The 25,195-nt window shown below is 35.1% G+C and overlaps 1 protein-coding gene across 1 annotated transcript in view; it reads right to left on the reverse strand.

Annotated features, from left to right (window-relative positions):
• Positions 1–25,195, reverse strand: part of LOC136033785 (uncharacterized) — a gene marked incomplete in the record, with an annotated part of 70,186 nt that overhangs the window by 31,104 nt on the left and 13,887 nt on the right. Inside the window, 6 exon segments of the mRNA XM_065714687.1 lie at positions 5,235–5,369; positions 7,445–7,512; positions 10,555–10,781; positions 12,867–13,113; positions 15,050–15,337; positions 21,795–21,998. Of these exon segments, the coding sequence (XP_065570759.1) occupies positions 5,235–5,369; positions 7,445–7,512; positions 10,555–10,781; positions 12,867–13,113; positions 15,050–15,337; positions 21,795–21,896 (1,067 nt within the window).

Consider the following 25,195-nt stretch of genomic DNA (forward strand, 5'->3'; position numbering starts at 1 on the left):
AAAAATACCTAATTTTTTCTAATTTTTCCGAATTAACTCCCCCCAACTCCCCCAAGAGAGTCAATCCGGTCTGGTTATTTCAATGAATTATCTAGGACTTGTGCTTATGCTTCCCACTAAGTATCATCACGATCTCTCCACTCTAAGCGTTTTCCAACACTATTCTGTTTCTTTCTCCAACTTCCCCCAATGTCACCGGATCTAGTCAGGATTTAAAACAAGAGCTCTGAGACACGAAGTCCTTCCAAAAATCAAATTTCATTAGGATCCAATCACCAGTTCGTAAGTTAAAAATACGTCATTTTTTCTAATTTATCCGAATTAAGTCCCACCAAATCACCCACACAGACCGGACCTGGTCCGGTTATGTCAATCACGTATCTAGGACTTGTATCTATTCTTCCCACCAAGTTTCATCCCGATCTCTCCACTCTAAGCGTTTTCCAAGATTTCCAGTTTCCTCCCCTTCTAACTCCCCCCAGTGACAACGGATCCGACGGGGATTTGAAATAAGACGTCGGAGTTACGAGGTCCTTCTAAATATCAAATTTCATCAAGATTCAATCACTCGTTCGTAAGTTAAAAATAATTCATTTTTTCTACTTTTTCTGAATTAACCCCCCCCCCAACTGGACCAAAGAGAGCGGATCCGTTCCGATTATGTCAATCATGTATCTAGTATTTGTGCTTATTTTTACCACCAAGTTTCATCCCGATCCCTCCACTCTAAGCGTTTTCTAAGATTTCAGGTTTCCCCCTCCAGCTCCCCCAATCTCACCAGATCCGGTCGGGATTTAAAATAAGAGCTCTGAGACACGATATCTTTCTAAATATCAAATTTTATTAAGATCCGATCACCTGTTCGTAAGTTAAAGATACCTCATTTTTTCAAATTTTTCCGAATTAACCGTCCCCCCACTCCTCCCCCCCCGGATGGTCGAATCGGTGACAGACAGACCGACAGAAATTGCGATCGCTATATGCCATAAAAAATCAATGAAAATACCAAAAAAGCATTTCTCAATGAAAATGCCCCGAATTTAAGGAGCTTCTATGCAAACAAAATTTAATGGGAGGGGTCAAATATCCCCCCACCCTCAACTGACACCACATAACCATAAGTTATCGGAGAAGAGAAGAAAAAAAAGTAAAAATCCAAGTGTTAAAGAACGGACTTCAGGCCATTGTTAAAAATCAGGATACATTGTAGCTTAACAAAAAGAAGAAAAATAATAAAAGAATCAAACGTCCAAAAAACAGTTTTCATACTTTCAAAGTATGAAAAGTAACAGTTTTCATACTTTCTCTCAATATTTTGATAACCTTGACAACATAGTGTCTTTTGATGCACTTTGCTACTTAGATATGAACAAGTTATAATTCCCATAGAGTCTTATACTGTTAGACTGTTAGTCTTATACTGTTTAGATAGAGTCTTAAAACACTTAGGTCGATCAGAGACAAAATGTTTTGAGCTGCTCTTCATCCACCACAATATTTCAAGTTCCAATGTCCCTACCCCTTTCATCTCCTAGACTACCTGACCGTTTCTACTCCATCCTCTCAGCCGATCCCGAGACACTGCAGGCATGGTATTTTGCATTTGTTTTTTTGCCAGAAATACAAATCTATTCTACGTATAAATAATCCTCAATGTTTGCATAGACTTTGCAAGGCTTGTAGACTTGCATATACTAGCCTCAATGTCTGAACAGTTTTTATCAAATCTTCTTCTTTTGATTCTGTTTCATAAAAACAAATAGAAAACTGATGCTTAAATAAAGCTTTTAGAACGAACAATGACAATTTTGAAGCTTTTTTATGATTTTTGAAGCCTAAACAATTTTGTTTAGGAAACAATATTTCGGTTGGCTGACACTCTGATTTAAGGATTCTTCTCTAGTGGCCAACAGTTTTCTCTGTGGCGAAAGTGTCATCAGACGCATGAGTTGCTATATAATAATTTGCGCTGCATGTTACAGGAAGTTTAACCCTAAAATCAAAATCTGAACTGAGCATATTCTCACTAAAACAGCTGTTTCATAACAAAAGTATAGTAGTAGATTTTACCTAAGAAGAAAAAGTGGAGAAACAGAAAGATTAATAAAAGTAGATACATCTAGAATAAATGATCCTTAGATTAAACTCCAGAAATCCTGTCATTTTTGCCAATAGGATGGAGACTTTCAAGTTGTGATGTAAATTTCTGAAGTTAGTAAAATTATTTAAACACTAACCAGATACATTACCACCAGATACATTACCTTCAGATTTGTCCCTTTTTGTCTTTGTAAACCTGGAATCGATAAATCGAAATACAATAAAAATTTGTATCATGTCACATAAGTAATTCTAGGCTAAAATAAGATTTTCTCGAGTTTTTAACATGGACTCCGATTAAGGGTTTATAACCATGGTGATTTCAATGCTGCAATTCTTTATTTTCATCCACCGCCATTTCCAAGGGGATTCAAGCTCTCTTTCGAAACTCCCATTAGGTTTTTTTTAGCAATAAACTCTTATTATTAAGACAAAGCGCATTATTAGTTATCATTCCCGAATCAGCTTCAAAAGATAGTTTTTTTTTCATATGAGATAGTTTTTTTTTTTTCATTTTTTTCAAAATATATTTTAAACTTTCAGTTAATATGGGTGATGGTACAATCAATACTAGGTTTGAGCTACTGCTGAAACATTATGCATTACAAGGCATTACATTTTTAAACACTAAATTGTTAAAATCACAGACTAAGCTGCATTAAATATTAGATCACACAAAGTTTCTTCATTTATGTGTATATATACATTAATTTTGATTAGTATTATATTTAAAATAGCAAATTTGGAGGCGAACAGGGTATCCCTTCCCCCGTTTTCCTGCAATTTATTTTGGATGATGCAGGTAATTTTTTGTATTATTCAAATTTAATTTTGATTAACAAAAGGTATAAAAAAAATTCCAAAAAGTTGAAATATCGTTATGAACTTGTTAGATACTCAATTTGTTGAGGGTAAAGGAATATTTCAACACCTTTTCTCCTTAAATCCTCCTAAATCAGTTACAATTCTTCACTTAATGTCATCGTGACCAACAAATTTTATCAATTCTTCTTAACATTAATTTTCAAACATATTCTTGCGCCCTGAACCTTCAAAACCTGCGAAAACTCATTAATTTTGCTAATATTTTCGTCTAAGATACACAAATCATCAATAGGGTCTAAATTTAGGGGAGTTTTACTTTCCTACTTGATTCTATGCTCTCCTATATCCTTTGTCTCACTCCTTACGACGAAGTGCATCAAGACAATCCATAAGATTGGGGATAAAACATAACCCTGCTTGACTCCTGATTTAATACAAAGCCGTCTATTGACCTCATTCGATACCTTAACAGCAACAATATTATTCGTGTACATAACACTAATTACTTTAATGTATTTATCTTAATGTATGTACCTTCGTTAAATCTCGCCTATCGGCTCAAAATCTTTAAAACAAAAACTAAAAAGATAGATGACTCATGTACTTCTCAGTTATTAATCTAAGAGTGAAAGTTTGGCCGACGCTTCCTTTCCCTTTCCTTAAATCCCACTGTTTTTCGCTTAGAACTTTATCGATGGCCACCTTAAGTCTAAAAATTACCATTCATAATAAGTAACTTGGTTACTACAGAGACCAATCTAATGCCTCTCTAATTACCACTTTCACTCTAGCCATCTTTCTTATTGAGGGGTTTGATCAAAACTTCCCTAAAATTGCTGGGTACTTCCCCTTTTTCAAAAATTATATTTACAATCTTCAGTAATTTATCCCTAACTACTCAACCATCATATTTGAAAAACTCATTTACAACACTATTGACGCCTGGAATCTTATCATCTCTTAATACTTTCAGGATTAAAAGCCTTAGGATAAACTGATTAAAAGCCTAGGATAATCCTGAGGATAGACTGCCTCTAATTCGTCATCGTAAACTTTTTCATTCTTTCTATTTTATTTCCTGTAACTTTATCACGGTTTAGCACATTTTTTAAATGTTTTGCCAATCTCCCTTTAACATAAAAAATTGTTATGGCCTAACAATCATAAAAATTGTTATGGCCTATGGAAAAGCAATGGTCCCAAACTAGTGCAGAACAAGGACTAATCCATCCTCTTAAGTCTAGAAGAAGTACTTAAGCCGGCTTATAACTGGATAGAAAGAAGTTTCAGGGACCCCCAGTTGAATGTTTTTTTTTCGATCTTGGGTCCATCTTGCTCACGATACGGTTTTCCACACTTGACGATGCTCTTCTACAACCATGGGTTGAAACCCATTTATGTTTGGCACATTGATATCATTGCTTAAATACCAGAGCTAGGAGCTAATTGGGACAAGTCACCTACCACCACCCTTCGGGTTTTTTGCCCACACTAATTTGATAGAGATATTGATAATCAATTACAACAAAGTATTTTCACTAAATTCCTCTTTCCATGCGCATGTTATGTTTTAAGCCTTCTCATCTTTATTTTTCTTATATTTCATGTTGAAAGATACAAAAAAAAATTCACACCACACTTCGTGATATGTACCCTCTTGTGAACCTTGTGAATGTGTTTTGGATCAGGTTGACATTAACGTTTCGTAGACAGCAAATAATTAGAAAACCATGGGAGATAGACCCACTGCCTCCCACCAAATCCCCATTCAGACCGTGGATAGGCTTTCGGTAAAATTTGCGCCGTAATCTTTTTTTTTTTTTTTCAATAGCTCTCCCTATGCAATGTGTCCAATCCTACTACATACATTTTAAATATATCATCAGAGGCACCTACGGTAAAATAAGAGCTAAAGCATTGGACTTTTAAGCATTGGAAAACTTGGAAAGGGGAAACCGGTCCCTTAATCTCCCAAACCAATGGTCGAACAAACAAAAAATTTATTGTTGGAAGTTACGTCGACGTCAACGTAAAGTACGAAAAATCTCACATAAAATATTTTGTCACTCTATTTTTAATGTGTTTTACCGTTTGCATTGACAGCATTCTAGAACAAAGATGTTTGAGTATCTCTAGCTCAGAACCTGAATTATGTTATTAGAAAAAAAAAACATTAATTTATATACTACGTAGTACACAAATTTATACACTATTGCCCTTTTGCAAGCAATAAGACCGATTGGCAAGGAAAATATCCAATTAAAATGGTATTATTTTCAAACAAATGCGTCGTTTCCAAAAAAACTTACTCTTTACTGTCTTGCAATTCCAGCAAAAACCGAACATCAAATACGGAAGAACTGTCCATAAAAAGATATTTAAAATTGGCTTTATCATGCTCTCTCCACTCTGCTTCATTGCTAGCCGGACTTATTCCAAATAAGCTAAAATAAAAATACACGATTGAAATGGAAATCTTATATAATTTTAGAGAGATTAAGCAGCCTAAGTTTGCTTTTTCATTAGATTATCTTTAATATATTTTGATATATGTAACTTTTTCCTGAAACAAGATTTCACTATTGTATTTTCTTATGAAAAAGCATTATTCAGATAAAAACTACTATAATATATGTTAATATTTCAAAGTAAAACAACAAAATTAGGGCACGGTCCCCCTATCCAGCAAAAAGAGCCTAAAAAGGGTCCAAAAAATATTTTCCAGGTTGACTTAAAACTTATATATTGAAATCACTAGGTAAAGGGGACTTAAATGAAGAAAAGAAAATACCAAGAATCGTCCCTCATTAATAGGGCCCAACAATAAGCGTAAAATATTTCCCAGCCACTTTTTATAGAAGGGATTTTCAGAGAACCTTGGAAGGAGACTCACTAAGTTTGAAAACATATTTTATACCGGCTGTGATTATACTCGTTTTTTCTTCATTACAATCTGTCGTTTTGTGACAATCAGACATTGTAGTTCCAGGAATCATATAAAATAAGCCGATATTTTTTAAGTTTCTGACCAGTTAGCAACTCAAAGAGTGGTATGAGCCAAGAATTTTTTTTCCACTCGGTGGGAAACTTCGAGGGCAACTAGACTTGGGACTAATGAGGACAATACATTTTGGAAAAAAAATTGTTGCTATTTCGATTCTTAGCGCATTTTTATTTATTCATTTCTGTTAGACCATTTGGCTTTGCAATTGTAGATTATGCAGACAATTAAGACAAAAAAATTTAAATAAACACCCTAATATTGTTGTACGGATTAGTGATGCCCTATTTTTTAATTGTTGTGTTTTCTATTTATTTAGTTTTTTTGAGACAGCAAAACAGAAATGTAATTAATAAATGACTTCGACATGTACTTATTCAAACAAGAAAAGGGGTAACAACAGCAACAACGTAAAAAGATACTTGTTGTAAAACGGCGGATTTAGATACGTGCATGTTCAATGGTGTCTACATTATTGGGGCCGGGAGGGCTCCAAAATAAACGCTACGATAAAAAAGGTTATTTACGCTGAACAACAATTCCAGTGTGGAAAAATTCGAAACCCTCCGGGAGAATACTGAGAAACTGAGGTGAATAGCTCCTAATGTAAACATATTGACAATCTTATTAATCTTGATTTGGAGGATGTTAGCATGAAATAAATTGTTGGACAACCGGAGCTATTGTCCAGATTACAGTAGACAGTAAAAAACTATATACTGTGAAAATAAGAATAATCTAAATCACTGTTTAACGCTACCGTAAACTGACTTGAACATACATTCTATAAACCTGGAAGAGTATCTTAGACAACCTAATATGATAACTACGATAAAAGAAGCATTGTACAATCTCTGATTATTAAAGCGCCATAGAGAAATCGGAGAAAATAGAAGCTTCATCAATTTTGACTGCAGATAATGCAGTGCCATATAGCGTCTTTTTCCGCTAAACAGTCATCGAATGACCCCCCCCCCCCCCTCTACTGATTTTTTACGTCTACTGCTTCGGTATGTTCACCCCTAATGAAAAAAAAGTAAACAGCCAGAGGCAGCCTTCTTATGGAAAATGCATGAATTTGAATAAAAAATGTTAAGAAATGAAACCTCTGTTCAGGAAACCCCATATCCTTTTTGGACATATCAAATTTAACGGCGTAATTTTCATCAATATCAGCCTTTTTGAGGTGTTTCTCTTTTTTTCTAAATGATGCAGATTTGAACAAAATTACATAAATGGAATCACAATGAAAAGAAGATTATTCTCATGCTTATAGCGTAATGAAAAACATTCTTTTTTACAGCATCAGTAACTATTCGCAATTGTTGGTCTTTACATTTAGTTCGTAACAAATAACTATTAGATACAAGCACTTTGTAAAATTTAGCTAAACATCAAGCAACAAGCACTCTTCAAGGTCTTCTTCTAAAGTCAAAGTACATGTACTTCTAATACAGTCCTATAAATACTACTAAAATAGTTTCTCCTATTTCAAAACTATTATATAGAAATTTTCACCTGCATTTCAGTAATTCTTGAGAACGTGCCATTTGAATAATTTTCTCAGTGTTATAGTCTTGCAAGTCCTGTAAGAAAAACGAAGTTTTCACTTTTTCATCATTCAATACATCCCAGGATCTAACACGGGGAATCAGAAAAAAACCGACAAAAGATAGAAATCAAAGAACAAAATGACGAAACTAGATGCATAAAAAAGTCTAACTAGTTCAAACGTACGATTGGTACCTGTCCTTACCAAAGAAGAAACAAAAACCAAACTGTGAAAAAAAACAATTTTCAAAGAAGAAGAAACAAGAGCTAAGAGCTCATATGGCACTTGTGATGAGGCCAGAAGAGCTAAGAGCCAAGAGCTCATATGGTATGAGCTCTAACAAAATTCTAAGAATCAATAGATTGATTTAAAAGGAAAATCAGAGGCTTAATACCGGTCGGGATTTGAAATAAGAGCTCTGAGTCACGATGTTCTTCTAAATATCAAAATTCATTAAGATCCGATCACCCACTCGTAAGTTATAAATACCTCATTTTTTTCTAATTTTTCCTCTCCCTTTAGCCCCCAAGATGGTCGAATCTGGGAAAACGACTTTATCAAGTCAATTTGTGCAGCTCCCTGACACGCCTACCAATTTTCATCGTCCTAGCACGTCCAGAAGCACCAAACTCGCCAAAGCACTGAACCCCTCCCCCCCAACTCCCCCAAAGAGAGCAAATCCAGTACGGTTACGTCAATCACGTATCTACGATATTTGCTTATTCTATCCACCAAGCTTCGTCCCGATTCCTCCACTCTAAGCGTTTTCCAAGATTTCCAATTTCCCCCTCCAACTCCCCAAAATGTCAACAGATCTGGTCGGGATTTGAAATAAGAGCTCTGAGACATGAATTGCTTCTAAATATCAAATTTCATTAAGATCCGGTCACCCGTTCTTAAGTTAAAAATACCTCACTTTTTCTAATTTTTCCAAATTAACACTCCCCAGCTCCTCCAAAGAGAACGGATCCGTTCCAATTATGTCAATCACGTATCTAGAACTTGTGCTTATTCTTCCCATCAAGTTTCATCCCGATCTCTCCACTCTAAGCGTTTTCCAAGATTTCTGTTTCCCTCCTCCATCTCCCTATGTCCCTGGATCCAATTCGAGTCAAAAATGGAGCATCTGAGACATAAGATCCTTCTATATATCAAGTTTCATTAAGATCCGATCACCTATTCGTAAGATAAAAATACCCCAATTTTCACGTTTTCCAAGAATTCTGGTTTCCCCCTCCAACTCCCCCCTGATCGGAATTTAGAATAAGAGATTTAAAGCACAAAACCATTCTAAATATCAAATTTCATTAAGATCTGATCACCCGTTAGTAAGTTACAGATACCTCATTTTTCCGAATTACCCCCCCCCCCCCAACTCCACCAAAGAGAGTGGATCCAGTCTGGTTATGTCAGTCACGTATCTTGTTTTTATTCTTCCCATCCAGTTTCATCCTGATCTCTCCGCTTTAACTATTTGTTCTAAGATTCCCCCCCCCCCAAAATGATGCTGGATCCGGTTGAGATTTAAAATAAGAGATATGAGTTACGAGGTCCTTCTAAATATGATGTTTTATGCCGATCAATCATTCGTAAGTTAAAAAATACGTCATTTCTTTCTAATTTTTCAGAATTAACCCTCCTCCCCCCACTTCCCCCAAATATAGCGGATCCGTTCCAATTATTTCGATCATGTATCTAAGACTTCTGCTTATTTTCCCGCCAAGTTTCGTCCCAATCCCTCCACTCTAAGCATTTTCCATCATTTTACGTTCCACCCCCCAAACTCCCTCCAACGTCACCAGATCCGGTCGGGATTTAAAATAAGAGCTTTGAGACACGATATCCTTCTAAATATCAAATTTCATTGAGATCCGATCACCCGTTCGTAAGTTAAAAATACGTTATTTTTTCTAATTTTTCAGAATCAGCCCCCCCCCCAACTACCCCAAAGAGAGCGGATCCGTTCCAGTTATGTCAATCATGTATCTAGGACTTGTGCTTATTCTCCCGAAGTTTCATCACGATCCCTCCACTCTAAGCGTTTTCTAAGATTTTTGGTTTCCCGCTCCAAAGTCCCCCCCCCCCCAAATTCACCAGATCCGGTCAGGATTGAAAATAAGAGCTCTGAGACACGATATCCTTCCAAAAATCAAATTTTATTTAGATCTAATCAGCTGTTCGTAAGTTAAAAATACTTCATTTTTTCTATTTTTCCGAACTAACCGGTCCCCATTCCCCCCAGATGGTCAAATCGAGAAAACGACTATTTCTAATTTAATCTGGTCCGGTCCCTGATACGCCTGCCAAATTTCACTGTCCTAGCTTACCTGGAAGTGCCTAAAGTAGCGAAACCGACAGAATTTGCGATTGCTATATGTCACTTGATTAATACCAAGTGCCACAAAAACCCATAAGAACTACAAACATTCACTTTTGGGAAGCTGTAACCAGGGTAAAACAAATTATACTAATATCAGCCCTCTCCGGAAAATTTACAGTTTCGTACCCATGAAGGTGTTAATTTTGAACTGTTTTGTTTGGGTGGTTGGTTATTGGGGGGGTGTGAGGAACAATTTCAAGAAAACTTAAAAGAATAAGCAAATTATACAGAAAATGAAAAAATAATGATGATGTAAACATGAAAAGGGAATGTCCTGAAGATGACTATATTCTACAACTTTAAATCATGAATGACCCTCCACGATACAATTGAAACAAAATATCTTACTCTTAAAGGCATATCACTAACCGATAATAGGAAATTCTTACACGTATCTACTGCTTCCCCTCTTGAAGCAGATATGCTTATAAGTCACTTCGAGATAAAGGAAAAATGCCCGACCAATGAACATTTGAATCCCGGTACAAACTGGGCCTGAAAGGTCAACAGAGTAAACTCTCTTAGGCAAATTATTCTTTACTTTAGGTAACCTATCTATTCAATTACTAGCAAGCCCAGGCACTTCCTTGCAGAGGGTAGAAGTTTTGCACGCTGTTTTTACCTTGACCTTTCTTTCAAGAAAAAAAGTAAAAAACATAAAGAAGAAATATATCATTTTACGAAAATAGGTCTTACCTTTACAATATTTTCAGGTATGTTGTCACAAATCTTTAAATAGATCTCACAAGGACTTTCTACTTCATGAACAGTCACTTTCCAAATGCGATATGAAGGAGCATTTTTGGTAAAACATTCGCTTTCGGAAAAACCTTCGCTTCCAGAAATTGGCTTCTGGGTTGTTGTCTTCTGAAGAGAATGCTGCTGAGATGAACACATAGCTTTCGGATGATTGTCAGTTCTGGCTAAAATATCATTTCAGGCCTATTAAAGGTTGATCATTACAAATAGACTATACAATACATTTTATATTCCAACACGAGACAAATAATTTACTTCTTTATCAAACTAATGGCATGCAAAAGAAACAGGAACGCTAGCAGAGACTACAAAGTAGTTTCGGCTCTATGCAGACGTATGCATAGAACCTTTAATCTTAAGATTCCTTACAATTTTTCGAATTACTCTCAGCTTCTTCATATGATTCGCCCAAAATTTGTATATTTTCAATTTTGACCCCTTCCAAACAAGTGCCCAGGACAACACATCATTTTCTGTAATCAGTGACCAGCAATATTGACCAGTCTGATGAATTGGATGTTTCAGCTTAGTTATATTGTTGGCGTCTTCGCTTATTATCTCATTTAGCGTTTTTTCTTCCCTGACTGTTGGGAGGCCTGTCAAACCCTACCTTTTATAAAATAAAAGAAGTGAAGCTGCAAGGTCATTGAACAGCATGGGGCGTAGCAAAGTAATGTTGACCCTCCTCAAGCAAGTTTTTTTGTGAGAATCTAAAAATCTAATGCTTTTTTTCAGATATACAGCTAAAATAGCCATGATTTGGGTCACAATATGCTAGCTGTTTACTGTTTTAATTAATTAACAGAATGTTTCCCAATCAAAGTTTTCCAAACAAAAGTAAAAAGCGATATTAATACATAAAAGAGCCAAAGTAAATTAGGATATATAAACTTACAGCGTAAATAAACAGAAATTACTATGAACAATGGAACTTTCTTACTATAAGTTGGAACTTTCAGAGAATACTTAAAGGGGAAGGTCAATTGACAAAAAGTTAATATGTGTATGTCACTACCAACACTACTACTTTTACTAATATTACTATTACCACTAGTAAACTACTCCAGCTACTACTTCAATTGCAACAACTTGTGAGGTTAGAGTATTAAGATGAAAAGGGCGTCAAAAGAGCAAATCAGCAACAGCTTATCGAACAGCTTACCGTGTCAGGCTGAAACTCGATTCGGGTACTATATATATATATATATATATATATATATATATATATATATATATATATATATATATATATATATATATATATATATATATATATATATATATAATGTCGGAAAAAGAGCAGTACTTGGGAAGGATTGACAATCTCACCATAAAGTAGCATAAACACTCACTCCGTCGAAAAAGAAAATTACCATAGTTTTCATTATAACTTTGTTTCATCGTTTAGGAATTAGTGGATTTTCAAGAGAAATAATTATTATTAGAAATAATAGATTTTTCTTTAGCAAATAAAATGTTACGAAATACAGTTTAAAAGATGTAGATCTTAATGTTTCAGCCAAAGAGATATGATAAAAATAGGTCTGATAGTAAATTTAGAACTAGAATTTAAGAATAAGAATTTATCATGAAAAATAGGAGTTGATAGAAAAATAGGAAAACGATCAAAGAATAATAAAGCAACTTCTCCGAAATAGAAAAATCTGGTTGTTATACAATGAGCCCAGCAATCTATAATCGAAACACATAGTGTTCATTTTTTTCTTATTGTTACCTGATACACCCAAGCAAGTAAGCATAATTTTTTCAGGAGCGGGGGTGGGGGGGGGGCAATTATAAAAACAATGTGCTTAATAATCTGATAGGTAGTGAAAATAAATTTTTACGAATCTAGGATTTCAGGGGGTGAGCCCAGACACCCTCCACCCCCTTCTGTACACTTAGAGGAATACACCATATAAAGTTCGATCCCGCTGTTTCAATTACTAAAGTCAGGAAAATAAATAATCTCCATTTCAATTTTTTGCCATCCAAAATTCTAAGTTAATTATCCAAACTTTTGTACTTGATATACTTGTTTTTAAACCGTTGAGCTAATCTACATCTGCACGCTGCACAGCACAGGCTTGTTGTTTTTTTTTCATTTTGGTCGAGCAGTGAGGTTTTGTGGTTTATTTTATACCACAATCTAGTATGATTTTCTGTAACTTATTTTTTTTTTATTTGAGGCGAGGAGCTTTAAAATGACATTTTTAACAAAAGAGGTACTAAAAAAAATTTATATTTACCATCAATAACCGATGTAGCACCAAGTTCCATTTTCACTATATCATTGTAGCTCGAAGAAGGATGATTCTGAGTTGAACAAGCATTGGCCAAAGTCAGCTCCCGATGAAGGTTAGACTCCAATAGTGTTTCTTCTATTAACACGAACGTCTTTCGGCAATGGGAGAGGGAAGCTTTAACATCAGTGATTTTGCTTTCAAAAAGGGTCAACTTTTCTTCTTTAAAAAAGGAGTTGAAGCTTTTTTCTGTCTAAAACGTATAAATGAAACATATAAATGTATATCTAAAATGTATGTATGTACACATACATTAAAAATAGGTGAGTATTTTTCATGTATATATGTAAAATGTATATACATTCATATACACCATAATTTATGTAATGTATATAAATGTATATATAAAATGTATACATTTCCATCAAAAAATGTATATATGGGGCAGAGGTACAAACCACTGCCCATAGTAAACAAATTTTTTTCAAAAACAAGTTCAAAAAACAGTACAGTGAGATAAAACTACGATTGTATCTGACTCAGAAACGGAAATTATTGTTTTAACTAATTTATCTTAGCAGTAAAATGTCATTGCGAATGCAAAATTTATACGAGCCTCGAAAATCATCCGAAACTTCCCGAGAACGGCGTCGGATAAACCCAAGAATTGGACCATACAAATCAAAAGGATCACAAACCCGGTAGAGCAGTATCACTGCCCATCCCTACCATCTTGAACAACAAAATAAATCATTTTTGTATAGAAAAAATTGATGTGTCTCCTTTTTTTCTCAAAGAGTGGTTTAAGTATTCATTTGAAAGCTAATTTTTATATCAATGTATTTTTTTTTATAAATTTTGTATTGATAGCGCCATCAAAATCAGTTACATGGCACGCAAAAATTTTAATTTGAGTGCCATTTTTAAAGTCAAAAGGCTGGGAAGAACTTACGGGTATCATCCCAATCTTCAAGGTCAAAAGCCCTAAATTTGGGGTTTACAATCCCCCATCTTCTCAACTCCCTTAATAATTCATTAGTCATCTGCTGACCAACATAACTATCCTAGTTCTACTGCTAGGCTAGTGGCGTCACAAAAACTTAAGGGACGGGTTGAAAAAAAAAAATTCGACATCTAGAGGGGGCAATTTTTTTTCTTTTTTCAATTTTCCAATGAATAGATCGTAAAAAAAAGAGATATCATCCTCGTATTTAAGAAGGTGATGATCAGTGACACCATTAAGCCCTTTTCGATCACATTGAATGCACCAGAACACGAGGAAACCCTATAAAACTGCGCCAAAAATTTAGTAGAAAGCGTGAGAGGTTCAACTTCTTTACAAATAACGTTGTTCCGCTGTGGAATTCACTCAGCGAATCTACCGTGTCGGCCATATAAGTTGACAGCTTCAAGATTGGTATCGACCGTGATCAGAGCGGCAAGTCATGGAAGAGGCAATGGGACGAATCAGTATCATCCAGTACGGTCTATGGTCTTTTAGTCCTCAACACCCCTGGCTGGCGATACATCTGGTCACATCCAACAATGAAACTTAACTGTATTGTATATATGTAAATAGTTATGATCCACTCATGAATTCTGACATGAATATCGAGTCAACGTTACCTGGCGATGTCTACAGGTTCTTCAGCCTTAGTCGCTAGAGGATACGATGTAAAGTAAAAACGGTCAGTTTTAATGAAAATACTCCAAAAAAGATTTTAGTCAAAACATATGTGGAAGCAAAGCTAGAGGAGACCCATGCAACTGCAACATCATAGAGATGTTTAAAGAATCAATTCAAAACTTTTAATAATATCAAGGATTTTGTTGTAAACTCCTAGAAGAAAAGCCACATCGAAAAAAAACAAAACACATCGAGTTGTGATAGAACTTTCACCTCCAGATTCCCTTACAGTCATGTCACATAATAAACGGATGATTGAGAACAGCAAAAGTTATAAAACAAACAACATTTTACACAACAAGATAGTGTAGCGATTAGGACACTTTGCTGAGGCAATGGTAACTTAGGTTCGAATCTTGGATGACAAAATAATAATAAAAAACTAACCATACATAAAACAAACAAAATAAACAACGTTATATTTTTTAAATAAAACCATGAATGAAAAAGGACAATGTTTCTAATACAGACTTGTATATATATAAAAAAAAAATCGTCTTACCTTTTTAAACATAGCACCAATATTTTTCTTTATTATTTGGAGTGATTTCCGAAGCTCTAATATTAACATTACCAGCCTTTTTTTAAAGTAATCTAGTTCTGAAGTTTCCAATCCCAAGGAATCGCTTTCATCCTCCCCCGAGCAATCAGACTCGGAAAATTGTTCCAAAACAAAAAAAGATTGTATTGCTCCAATCCAATCAATAATAAGACGTTTCATATCCTTTTCAGCAATCTTGAACGATTCTTTGTCTTCAATATACAATACTTTTTGTACAGAATTCTTGAGCTGAAATTATTCAAAGTTATCTTTTTAACAACAGTTGCCAACAAGGAAGTCAAGAAAATTTATATAGCATAATGCTACATAAATAACTCTATTAGAAAGAAGAAAATACCCGGGTTATAAATGCACACATTCGGTTTTTTTATGGGGTAGGGATATCAAATAACATATTAATAATTGAAAAATGTTTAGTTCCTTACCACTCTTAGGATGGTTCCCCTAAATCTCCTCCATCAATTTTCTACACGAGCTTAGATTAGGATACTAGAAGCCCTGACAGCTGTGAAGCATGGGTCTGAAAATGGATACTTCAAAAGGCTGATGATGGCATGCTAGGTGTTTTGCAGATGCTAGAAAGTGTTAGGTACTCGGCTAAGCAACTTCACATCAAATAAAAATTGTAAAAAAAGGATAGTTCTTTGATACCACTGTTTAGAACCTGCGAAATATGCGATTTTGCGACGATCCTGCGGCTATAATTTGCACCAAAGGGACAAAAAACTTATACTATCGGGCTCATTATTTTCAGATATATCTATTTACCAGACCATAATTACAATACTAAATTGCAAACAGTAAAATACCAAAAAGATTCAATTTAGAAAGATGCAAATTAAATTTCAAAATGTATTTCATTAGATAGATAAACATGAATCTCAGTTGCTGAATGATAGCAAAATTACCTTCTTACATTGAAGACACATCAAATCGTAGGACTGAAGAATAGCAACAGACCAAAGCTTACACAAAGATTATCAAGCAGCTCGTGGTGGCGAAGTGCAAGTATGGAGCGACTCGACACAACAGTTTCCAAAACTCTAAAAAACTGAATTTTGATAAATATAGATACACAAAAAAAATAAGCTTTTTATGCTGAATCCAAATAAGTAAAATTGCTTAAGTTTAATGTCACCCATTCAAAGCCACGAGGCTGTGAAAATGCATGTGATTTTCGAAAAAGGGAGAAATACCCCCAAAAAGTCAACGGAACTTATTGAAAATCGCACCATCAGATTCAGCGCATCAGATGACCCTGCTGCACACAGAACAACCTGTATGCACATAGTTTGATTTGATTTAGTTCAACACTCCCCTCAGCATTCTCTGAAAGCTTCTCCAGAATGACCTTGGCATTTTGGACACAAAGGATAAAACACGCGCCCCTTTTCCAATGACAAATATTATGCATAAGCAATGGACGAATTGTAGAACTTACAGCCCTTGCCCCAAGGGCTGTGGGAGGTTAGTATCCACAGAAACATAGTAACTTGACCTTTCCACCATGGTGAATAAAATATCCATCTCAAAATTGTAATTGAATGCCTTTGGAAGAAAAAGGCGTAAGATTTGCCCTTCAATCACTATTGATTCTTTATGAAGGCACTAAAACTTTCAACAAGTCGAATGAGCTCCTTCCAAAGTTTCTACGACATCTTTTTCCATACGAAGTGCCTTGAAAACAAAAATATTGAGCCCACTTCACTCCTTCCTTAGACAGTACTATTGCACTGTCTATAATTCAAACGGTTAGTTGAATGTTCATTTTTTTTCTAATGAGCCTTCTTCCAATATTATATACCATTGTTTCAAGACAATCACCTTAAGGAGAAAACAAACAAATAAAAACGCATCTAGACCCCTCCCCCCTCTAAAAAAATACACCATATTTCACAATTTTGTCGTTAAGGGCTTGAAATCTAGACAATAGAGTTTTTGTATGGCAAATTCGAGTTGAACAGATGAACAATCAAGTGTTTTTAGCCCGACTGGATTCTGCTTTAAGTGCTCTAAAGTGTAAAAGAAAGAGGCGGTTTAGGAAGACCCATCACAATAAGAGTTTCGAATAAAACAAAATAGGACTATACAGAGAAAAAAATATAGTTAATGTTAAATACTGGGAAACACCGTAGATTTACTTAGAAAGGAACCAAAAATTTTTTGTGAAATTAAGTTTTTAACGATTTTGTGATAGCAAAATCGGAATTTTGAAGAAAAGTCTTAATATTATGTTAAAGGGTCATAAGTATATCAAGGAAAAACCACAAAATTATTTTAGTTCTATCTTTCAAAAAATAGAAGATCTACAAAGACAATTTTTGAATGAGAATGTTTCATGTTTGGTGTATCCTAAGGTGGGTTTGAACTGATCAATCTTTCAAGTATTTTGAAGACAAGCGTGCAACATTAACAGGTCTAGTAGATTTAGTATTGCCCTCTGTTCTCCTACTACTAGACACACTCCCTGAACAAACTAAGAAGCAGTCATTGTTTGACATGCTTGACCTTGCTTTGCGTAATCTCCAACAAAAAATATACAATATAGTATCTTGTAAAAAGTAAGTAGCCTAAGTAAGTATGACAGGACTAGACCCTCAAGGTCAAAACCGGTGGTGCTGATCTCAGTTTCGTGGCCCTTCAGCCAGGAATTGCAACCGGGGGTTGTGGGCAAACCATCCTGTGCTTTCACACACCCTTCCTGATTACCTTTCCCAGATTTCTCCAGGTACCCATTTAGAGCTGGGTCGAAATTCTGGCTAAGCTTACAGAGGCACGTCACTGACCCCCGTCCCAAATTAAATGGCTGGCTACGACAGGGATTGAACCCATACCCCTTGGACAAACAAATCCTCAAAGAATCTCGTAATAAGCAAGTGGAGCAAGCTACTGGAGAACTTTTTTGGGAGCAACACTAAATATTACAGAATTGAACCCCAACCCAGTCAACAAGACAGTCACAAGACTCACTTCAGCAGTGACAGTGAATATTACAGATTTGGATACCAATATAGTCCGACATTGTGTCCACGACATATTAAAAAAGATGGAACAGGCCCTTAAAAAATATCTTAAATCAGGATTTATGAATGCTGATATAGTTTTAATGGCAATCTATATCACGGTTACAGCGATAACTGCAACCTAGCAATGAGCGAACCACACCCCGTTGTAAGGGGTAACCACAATTAATAAAGTGTTTTCAAAAAAAAGTGTCTAGTGGCAAATCTTTACCGTTTTAAGCTAAATTTGGAATGATACATTTTATTTTGATTAATTTTCCCAAACTCAGGGGATAGTCCCCCTTTCCCAAATGACAAATCTTTTATGACGTGAAAACCAGTGACCAATTCATCCACAACCTTACAGGATGGAGGAAGTAAAATCCTAACTGCAAAAACTTTGCTTGGTTACAAATTTCAACACTCCAACAATTTGCGAAGGAAAAATATAATAAACAAGCAAGAATTTAAAAATCTACATCTTATTAAACATTTTGACTGAATACTCAGTTTTGCTCGAAGTTTTAATTTCAATTAACATTTTAGTTTTTAAGCAAAAAATTAGAAAATAACTACAAATGTTCCTACAATTAAACAAAAATAAAACTATGTAAATTGAAAAGCAAATAAAAATTAATCTGAAAAAAAAAACTGTCTTACCAGAACACCAAACATATTATAAACAGTTTCTCTTTATCATTATAATATGGAGGGCTAAAAAGTTGTTGACACTTCCAAAAATTCACATTATTACCGTGTATTTTAAACAATCAGTCTCCTGTTAATTATGCAGTAAGCTTGTATCCATGATGTCTTCCTTTCAAATATTTAGAAAACCAATGGTTAAATCATTTTAAATTAATGACATAAAAAACAGAACAAATAGTCTACACACCTTCTGGAGGCTCTTTATGTTCTGAATTGATTCTTAATACTTTATATGTGCTAGTGAATATATATGCTTGATTCTTACCGTCGTTAACAAAGCACATTTTTATGTGCCTACTATAGGATAAAAGAGCCCATCCCCAGCCAATCCACCCTTTTAATGACCGATTTCCTCCCCTTGTTAGATAGGTTTTTCTATCCAATGAAATAATTTGTTTAGGAATATTGCACTAATGAAATTTATCATTGGCATATACTTTTTGACATATATTTAATTTGTTTTTCAAAATATTTCAGGGAAGATGAAATTCTATCTTTAAACATACAAGCAGGAAATCAGACTTGGCCATTTACACTTGATGACGTTTACCACTTTCTGTCAGATTTATGCTTCACAGTTGGATTTCTGGAGCTGGTACTGCTAAATATATTAGTGCTAGTCAAAATTCAAGCTTTGGAGCTAGGATTATTGCTTAGCCTGTCCTAGGTATATTTGGTGTAGGAAAAGAAAACAGTAATAGATTGCTTACTTAGGAGGTGAAGTTGATGAAAATGAGCATACTCCAAGTCCAATACCTTTTCAAAATTTTACACATAACCAGTAATACTTCTAGATTAAAACTCAACATATGTCCTGTCAAAATTACTCATTTTTGCCAATTCCTCAGTTTTATAGATTATGAATAAGCGTTTGATTCTATTGAAAGAAGAGCTTTAGCAAAGGTCTTATCCTTATATGGTATACCAGACAAATGCATTATAGTGATTAGTGCTATGTATGAGAACAATACTGTTGCCGTAAAGGTAGGAAATGAGGTTAGCAGCTGGTTTTTTATTAAGTCAGGAGTTGAGCAGGGTTGTGTTCTATCCCCCTTTATATGGATCGTTTTGATGGACTTTATCGTAAGGAGCACAGGAAAGGCAATGGGAGACGACAGAATCAAATGGGGAGGAAAAATTCTCCTGGACTTAGATTATGCTGATGATTTAAGCATCCTAGATGACATTGTGAGCAAAATGAATGAACTTCTACAGGTTTTGCGAGTTCAGGGGGCTAGAATAGGTTCGAAAATTAATGTTGAGAAGACTAAGTCACCTAGGCTAGGAATAAGTGAAGATGAAAAGTTGACGTTGGGAACGAAAAGATTGATCAGGTGGGCAGCTTCACTTACCTTGGTAGGATGAGTGAAGTGGGAGCAGTGAAGATGTAGCAATGAAGTGTGGTGGGAGCAGTGTAGATGTTAGAAGTAGAATAGCCAAGGCTCAGGGTGTTTTTTTCATAATTAAAAACAAGTTTGGAAGAATACGAAGATAAGTCTGCAAACCAAGATTAGAATATTGGAAAGTACAGTGATGACAGTAGTCAAATATAGCTCTGAAGTATGGGCGCTCCGAAAGGCGGATGAAGATTTACTAGATGTTTTCCAGAGAAATTGCCTACGGACTGTTCTGGGTACCCGGCTGACTGATCGTATTTCAAATAGTAGGCTCTACGAAAAGTGTCGTTTGATCCTGCTTTCTAGGGCTATAAGGAAAGAAAGGCTGAGATGGTTAGTGTACGTTCTGCGGATGAAGGATGACAGATTACCAAAGATTGTCCTTTTCGACCAAACGTCTAGGGCTAATCAGAAAGCAGGTTGTCTTCGTCTTGGGTGGAAGGATGTCATGAAGAAAGATTTAAGGGAAATGCGAAATTCTTCGGAGGGTGTAAAGAGGGAGGCTTTGAATAGACTGGGATGGAGGAGGAGCGTGTATAGCTGTGTTGGCGTCAGGCGGCTTGGTGCTGTGGTGAGTTGTTAGTAGTAGTAGCAGAAGTAAGTTTGGCACTTCGTGCATTAGAAATTGTATCTTTGGGAATTAATGGAGTTACAGCTGATTTGCTTAAGCTTACAGAAGTGAGACTGAGAGTTAAGCTTCAAATCAAAACATTAAAGCTCTAGGAGTTAAGATCAGTGTCTATAATTTACCAGCTCTGTGCTGTAAGTCTTGGGAGCTTATGGGTAAACAAATTCCCACAAATGTAAGATGCCAGGTGAAGTGGAAAACGCCTGGTCCTACTGCAAGTACAAGTAAGTAGAGACTTTACAGCTTGAAGTAAAAATCTAATTTGTAATCTTGTTCTCTTCTTCAACTGTACTTCTTAGGTTCTTCTTAGATTGCCAGAAATAATACTGTATATTGGAAGCAGTGAGGCTACTTTTGGGCCATGTATACCAAGCCCTGAGTATTTGCCTGGTTTTTGCTTAGCCCACCTTCACTAACCCATATTCATATTCTAATCCCTTGGCATTCCAATTCTGATAAACCATGCCTTCCAAATCAAGCCTCTTCAAAAATCCCAAAATATGTGCCAGTGCAAACTCTCACTGTAAGAAACCCAAACAATTTCATCCCCTTTGTAACAGTGGTTCTAAATAAGTTTTCCTTTCTCTCTCCCCCCCCCCCATCTCTGTTCATTTTGTCTCTTTTTGGGAGGATGAACCCTATTTCCCATGTTTACGAATGTTTTGCTACTATATTATGTATTCTTATAGTTTTCTTTCGAGATATTATTTTATATCAATGATATGCATTGATATTCTGTTGCTATTAGTTGATATTTTTTATACATTTTTCTTGAAGTACAAATTCAGTAAATGTATATCTTGTGACAGCCAGTTTTAAGTAAATTTGTCATACAAAGATTTAGCACAGCAAAACCACTAATAGTCAAACATTAAAAAATGTAAATAACCCGTAAAAACTCACTTCCTCATGAATACCAGCAGACAAATCATGGGAATTATCAAACTTACCATAAAGTGCAAATGATCAATTCCCTTTACCAGATCGGTTTTGAAGTCCAGAAGGCTGTCAAGATCTCTCTGAAGATCTCTTTTCTCCCTGGTAGCCTTCATAGTTTTAAGAGATGATTTTCAAGATAATATCCAGTGGTTAATTTTAACTTCGTAGTGTGTTGCTCAAATTAAGGGTAGCTGCACTTGAAAGTGGTACAAAACCTGAAAAGTGGGAAGACTATCTATTAAAATGGATAATACTCAAGAGAGGGGTATGGTCCTCTGGGTTCAGCATCATTAAAACATCACTGATTTTAGGATTTATATCCCAGTCTCTTATGTTTTTCATATAAATTGAATGTGTTTCGTTCTTATGACACACTGGCCCCCTCCCTCCCTCACGTCCACCCTAGGATAAATTCTTGGATATATGCCTGAAACATTTCATATATACAAATGGTTTAGCTCTCATTCTGGAGTTAACAATAATTACACTGGAATGGCCTCTGCTCTTTCTTCCTTTTCCCCTACTCCCATCCTTTTCCTGCTTGCTTTCTTGATTTGTTTTATTTTGTCTCAAGATATATATGTTACTTAGTGTTACTATGAAGTTACTCATGCATTAAGCTAGTGCATTGGCCACTATTGTTCATTAGCTAGAGTTGTAATTTTGTTGTAACTAAGTTGTATTGACAAATAATTATCTTACCTTAAAAAGAGTAAAACATTACAGAAAAATACAATGTTCACTAATAGACCATCTTGTCTTAGAGCTACTACAGCAATAACTAAAAAGGTAGAAGGTATAGTACACTCTTCAAACTTTGACTGCAGTATGAACTTGACTGTGTACTGGTATTCTAAACTTCCTTGCTTCTGATGAAGTTTTAGCTACAATGTATTTTATTATTGACTTTTGTGTATTTACACCTTATGGGATTTGGTTTTGCACTCCACTTTTTTAATGTGATTAATTTAAAAAACTTTTTCCACGAAACAGGTTTTTCAATGGAAAGTAAAGATCTCCATTAAGCCATAAATGAGCGAAGCTAAAGTCAAATTATCTTCCAAGCGTAAAACTACCACAAATCACTATAAATAAATAGATGAAACTCAAAACGAGCAAAGAATAACATTAGTATGGCTGATAACCCCCAGCCTTCTCAAGACCAGAATATAATTTGCGTTTTACTGAAAGAAAAAAAAAACGAATGACTGTCGACTGTCAGTTTAGTTGAAATATACTGATATTTATTCCTTAAACTTTGGATAATTTTTTATTTATGAAAGTTAAAAAATGAAACCATTTAAAAGGTGTTTTGTTTTCAGTAAAGTGCAAATTATGTTCTGATCTTGAGAAGGCTCAAAACGAGCTTATCAGCCATACTAATGTTAATTATTCTCGTTTTTAGTTTGACTTGGCTATTTATTGTAATTTTTGTTCGTTTTGACTTTCATCTATTTATCGACAGTGATTTGTGGTAGTTTTACAATTGGAAGATTATTTGACTTCATTTCTGCTCATTTTTGGCTTAATGGAACACATTACTTTTCTTTGAAAAAAATGTTTTTGGAAAAACTTTTTTAAATTACTTTCTGTTCGTTTTTTACTGACACAGTCTTTTTCATGGCACAAAATTATATTTTATATCTTTTCAGTATTTTCCTATACAAATCCATAGTTAGGGTTGCTATTTGTATGTTAGAGAAACTTTTTCAGCAATTTTCAATCCTAACACAAACAGTATCTTTTGATTTGATTTTATAACTCTTGAATTTGACCTGAGAAATAAAACAATATCATTCCCAAAAGATTCTATCTATGTTCTTTGACAACCTGGATACACTTACACTCTTTTTATTTACTTAAATTACAAGAGCAGAGGTAGTAAAAGTATTAGTCCCAAAAGTTTAAACCAAATACTCCCAATCGTTATTGATGTATTGCTGAGGTGTCTTCTTGGCAACCATTAAACACAATGCCTTTTAATTTAGTTTAAAGCAACATTTAGTTTTAAAGCATAATGGGCCAACTGCATGATTATGGGAGGTTGATATACCCAATATCAAACAGTTCGTTGTAATAAACTGTAGTAAGGACCGACCCGGCTCAATAGTAAACAAAACTCTAAAAAACGGAATTTTGATACCAATAGTTACATTAACAGAATTAGATTTTTATGCTGATTTTAAATATATAAGTTTTATCAAATTTAGTATTACCCATCAAAAGTTACGGGCCCGAGAAAATTTGCCTTAATTTGGAAAATAGGGGGAAAGACCCCCCTAAAAGTCATAGAATCTTAACAAAATCAGCCCTTCGCATTCACCGTACCCGGAACCCTACTGTAGAAGTTTGAAGCTCCTATCAACAAAAAAGTGGAATTTCGTATTTTTTGCCAGAAGAAAGATCAGGGGTGCGTGTTTGTTTGTTTTTTCTTTCTTTTTCCCAGGGGTGATCGTATCAACCCAGTGGTCCTAGAATGTCGCGAGAGGGCTCATTCTAACGGAAAATAAAAGTTCTAGTGCCCTTTTTAAGCGACCAAAAAATTGGAGGGCACTTAGGCCCCCTCCCACGCTCATTTTTTTCACAAAGTCAATGGATCAAAATTTTGAGATAGCCATTTTGTTCAGCACAGTCGAAAAACCTAATAACTATGTCTTTGAGGACGACTTACTTCCACACAGTCCCAGGGGAGGGGCTGCAAGCTATAAACCTTGACCAGTGTTTACATATAATAATGGTTATTGGGAAACGTACAGACGTTTTCAGGGGGATTTCTTTTTGTTGGGGGGGGGGGTTGAGGGGGTGGGGTTTATTGGGAGGATCTTTACATGAATCAATTTGTCATGGAGGAAGAGAATTTCCATGAAGGGGGCGCAGAATTTTCTACCATTACTTAAAACAAAAAAACAATGAAAAAATTAACATGAAAAAGTTTTTTTTCAACTGAAAATGAGGAGCAGCATTAAAACTTAAAGAGAACAAAAATTACTACGCATATGAGGGGTCCATCTCCTCCTAAATACCTTTCTCTTTGCGCTAAAGTATTTTTAGTAATTCCAACTATTTATTCTACGGCCTTTGTGATTCAGGGGTCAATCTTAAAGAATTGGGAGAAAATTCAAGCTTTTGTGTAAAGAGCAAGGTATTAACGAGGGGGTAAACCTCGTCATATACGTAATAAAAATGTACGAATATAAAAGTTCGTTACGCAAGTTAATTCGTAAGTTACGTATATTTTTTCTTACAAATAAAAACGTTAACCCTTATAAGTAATCAAAATACTGGAGGGCAACTAGGCCTCCTCCTCCACCCCTTTTTCTCAAAATCGTCCGATCAAAACTAAGAAAAAGCCATTTAGTAAAAAAAAGTAATATGCAAATTTCGTTTTAATTATTCATGTACGGTAAGCCAA

This window comes from Artemia franciscana, chromosome 12 (genome assembly GCF_032884065.1).
Source record: "Artemia franciscana chromosome 12, ASM3288406v1, whole genome shotgun sequence".
NCBI lineage: Eukaryota > Metazoa > Arthropoda > Branchiopoda > Anostraca > Artemiidae > Artemia > Artemia franciscana.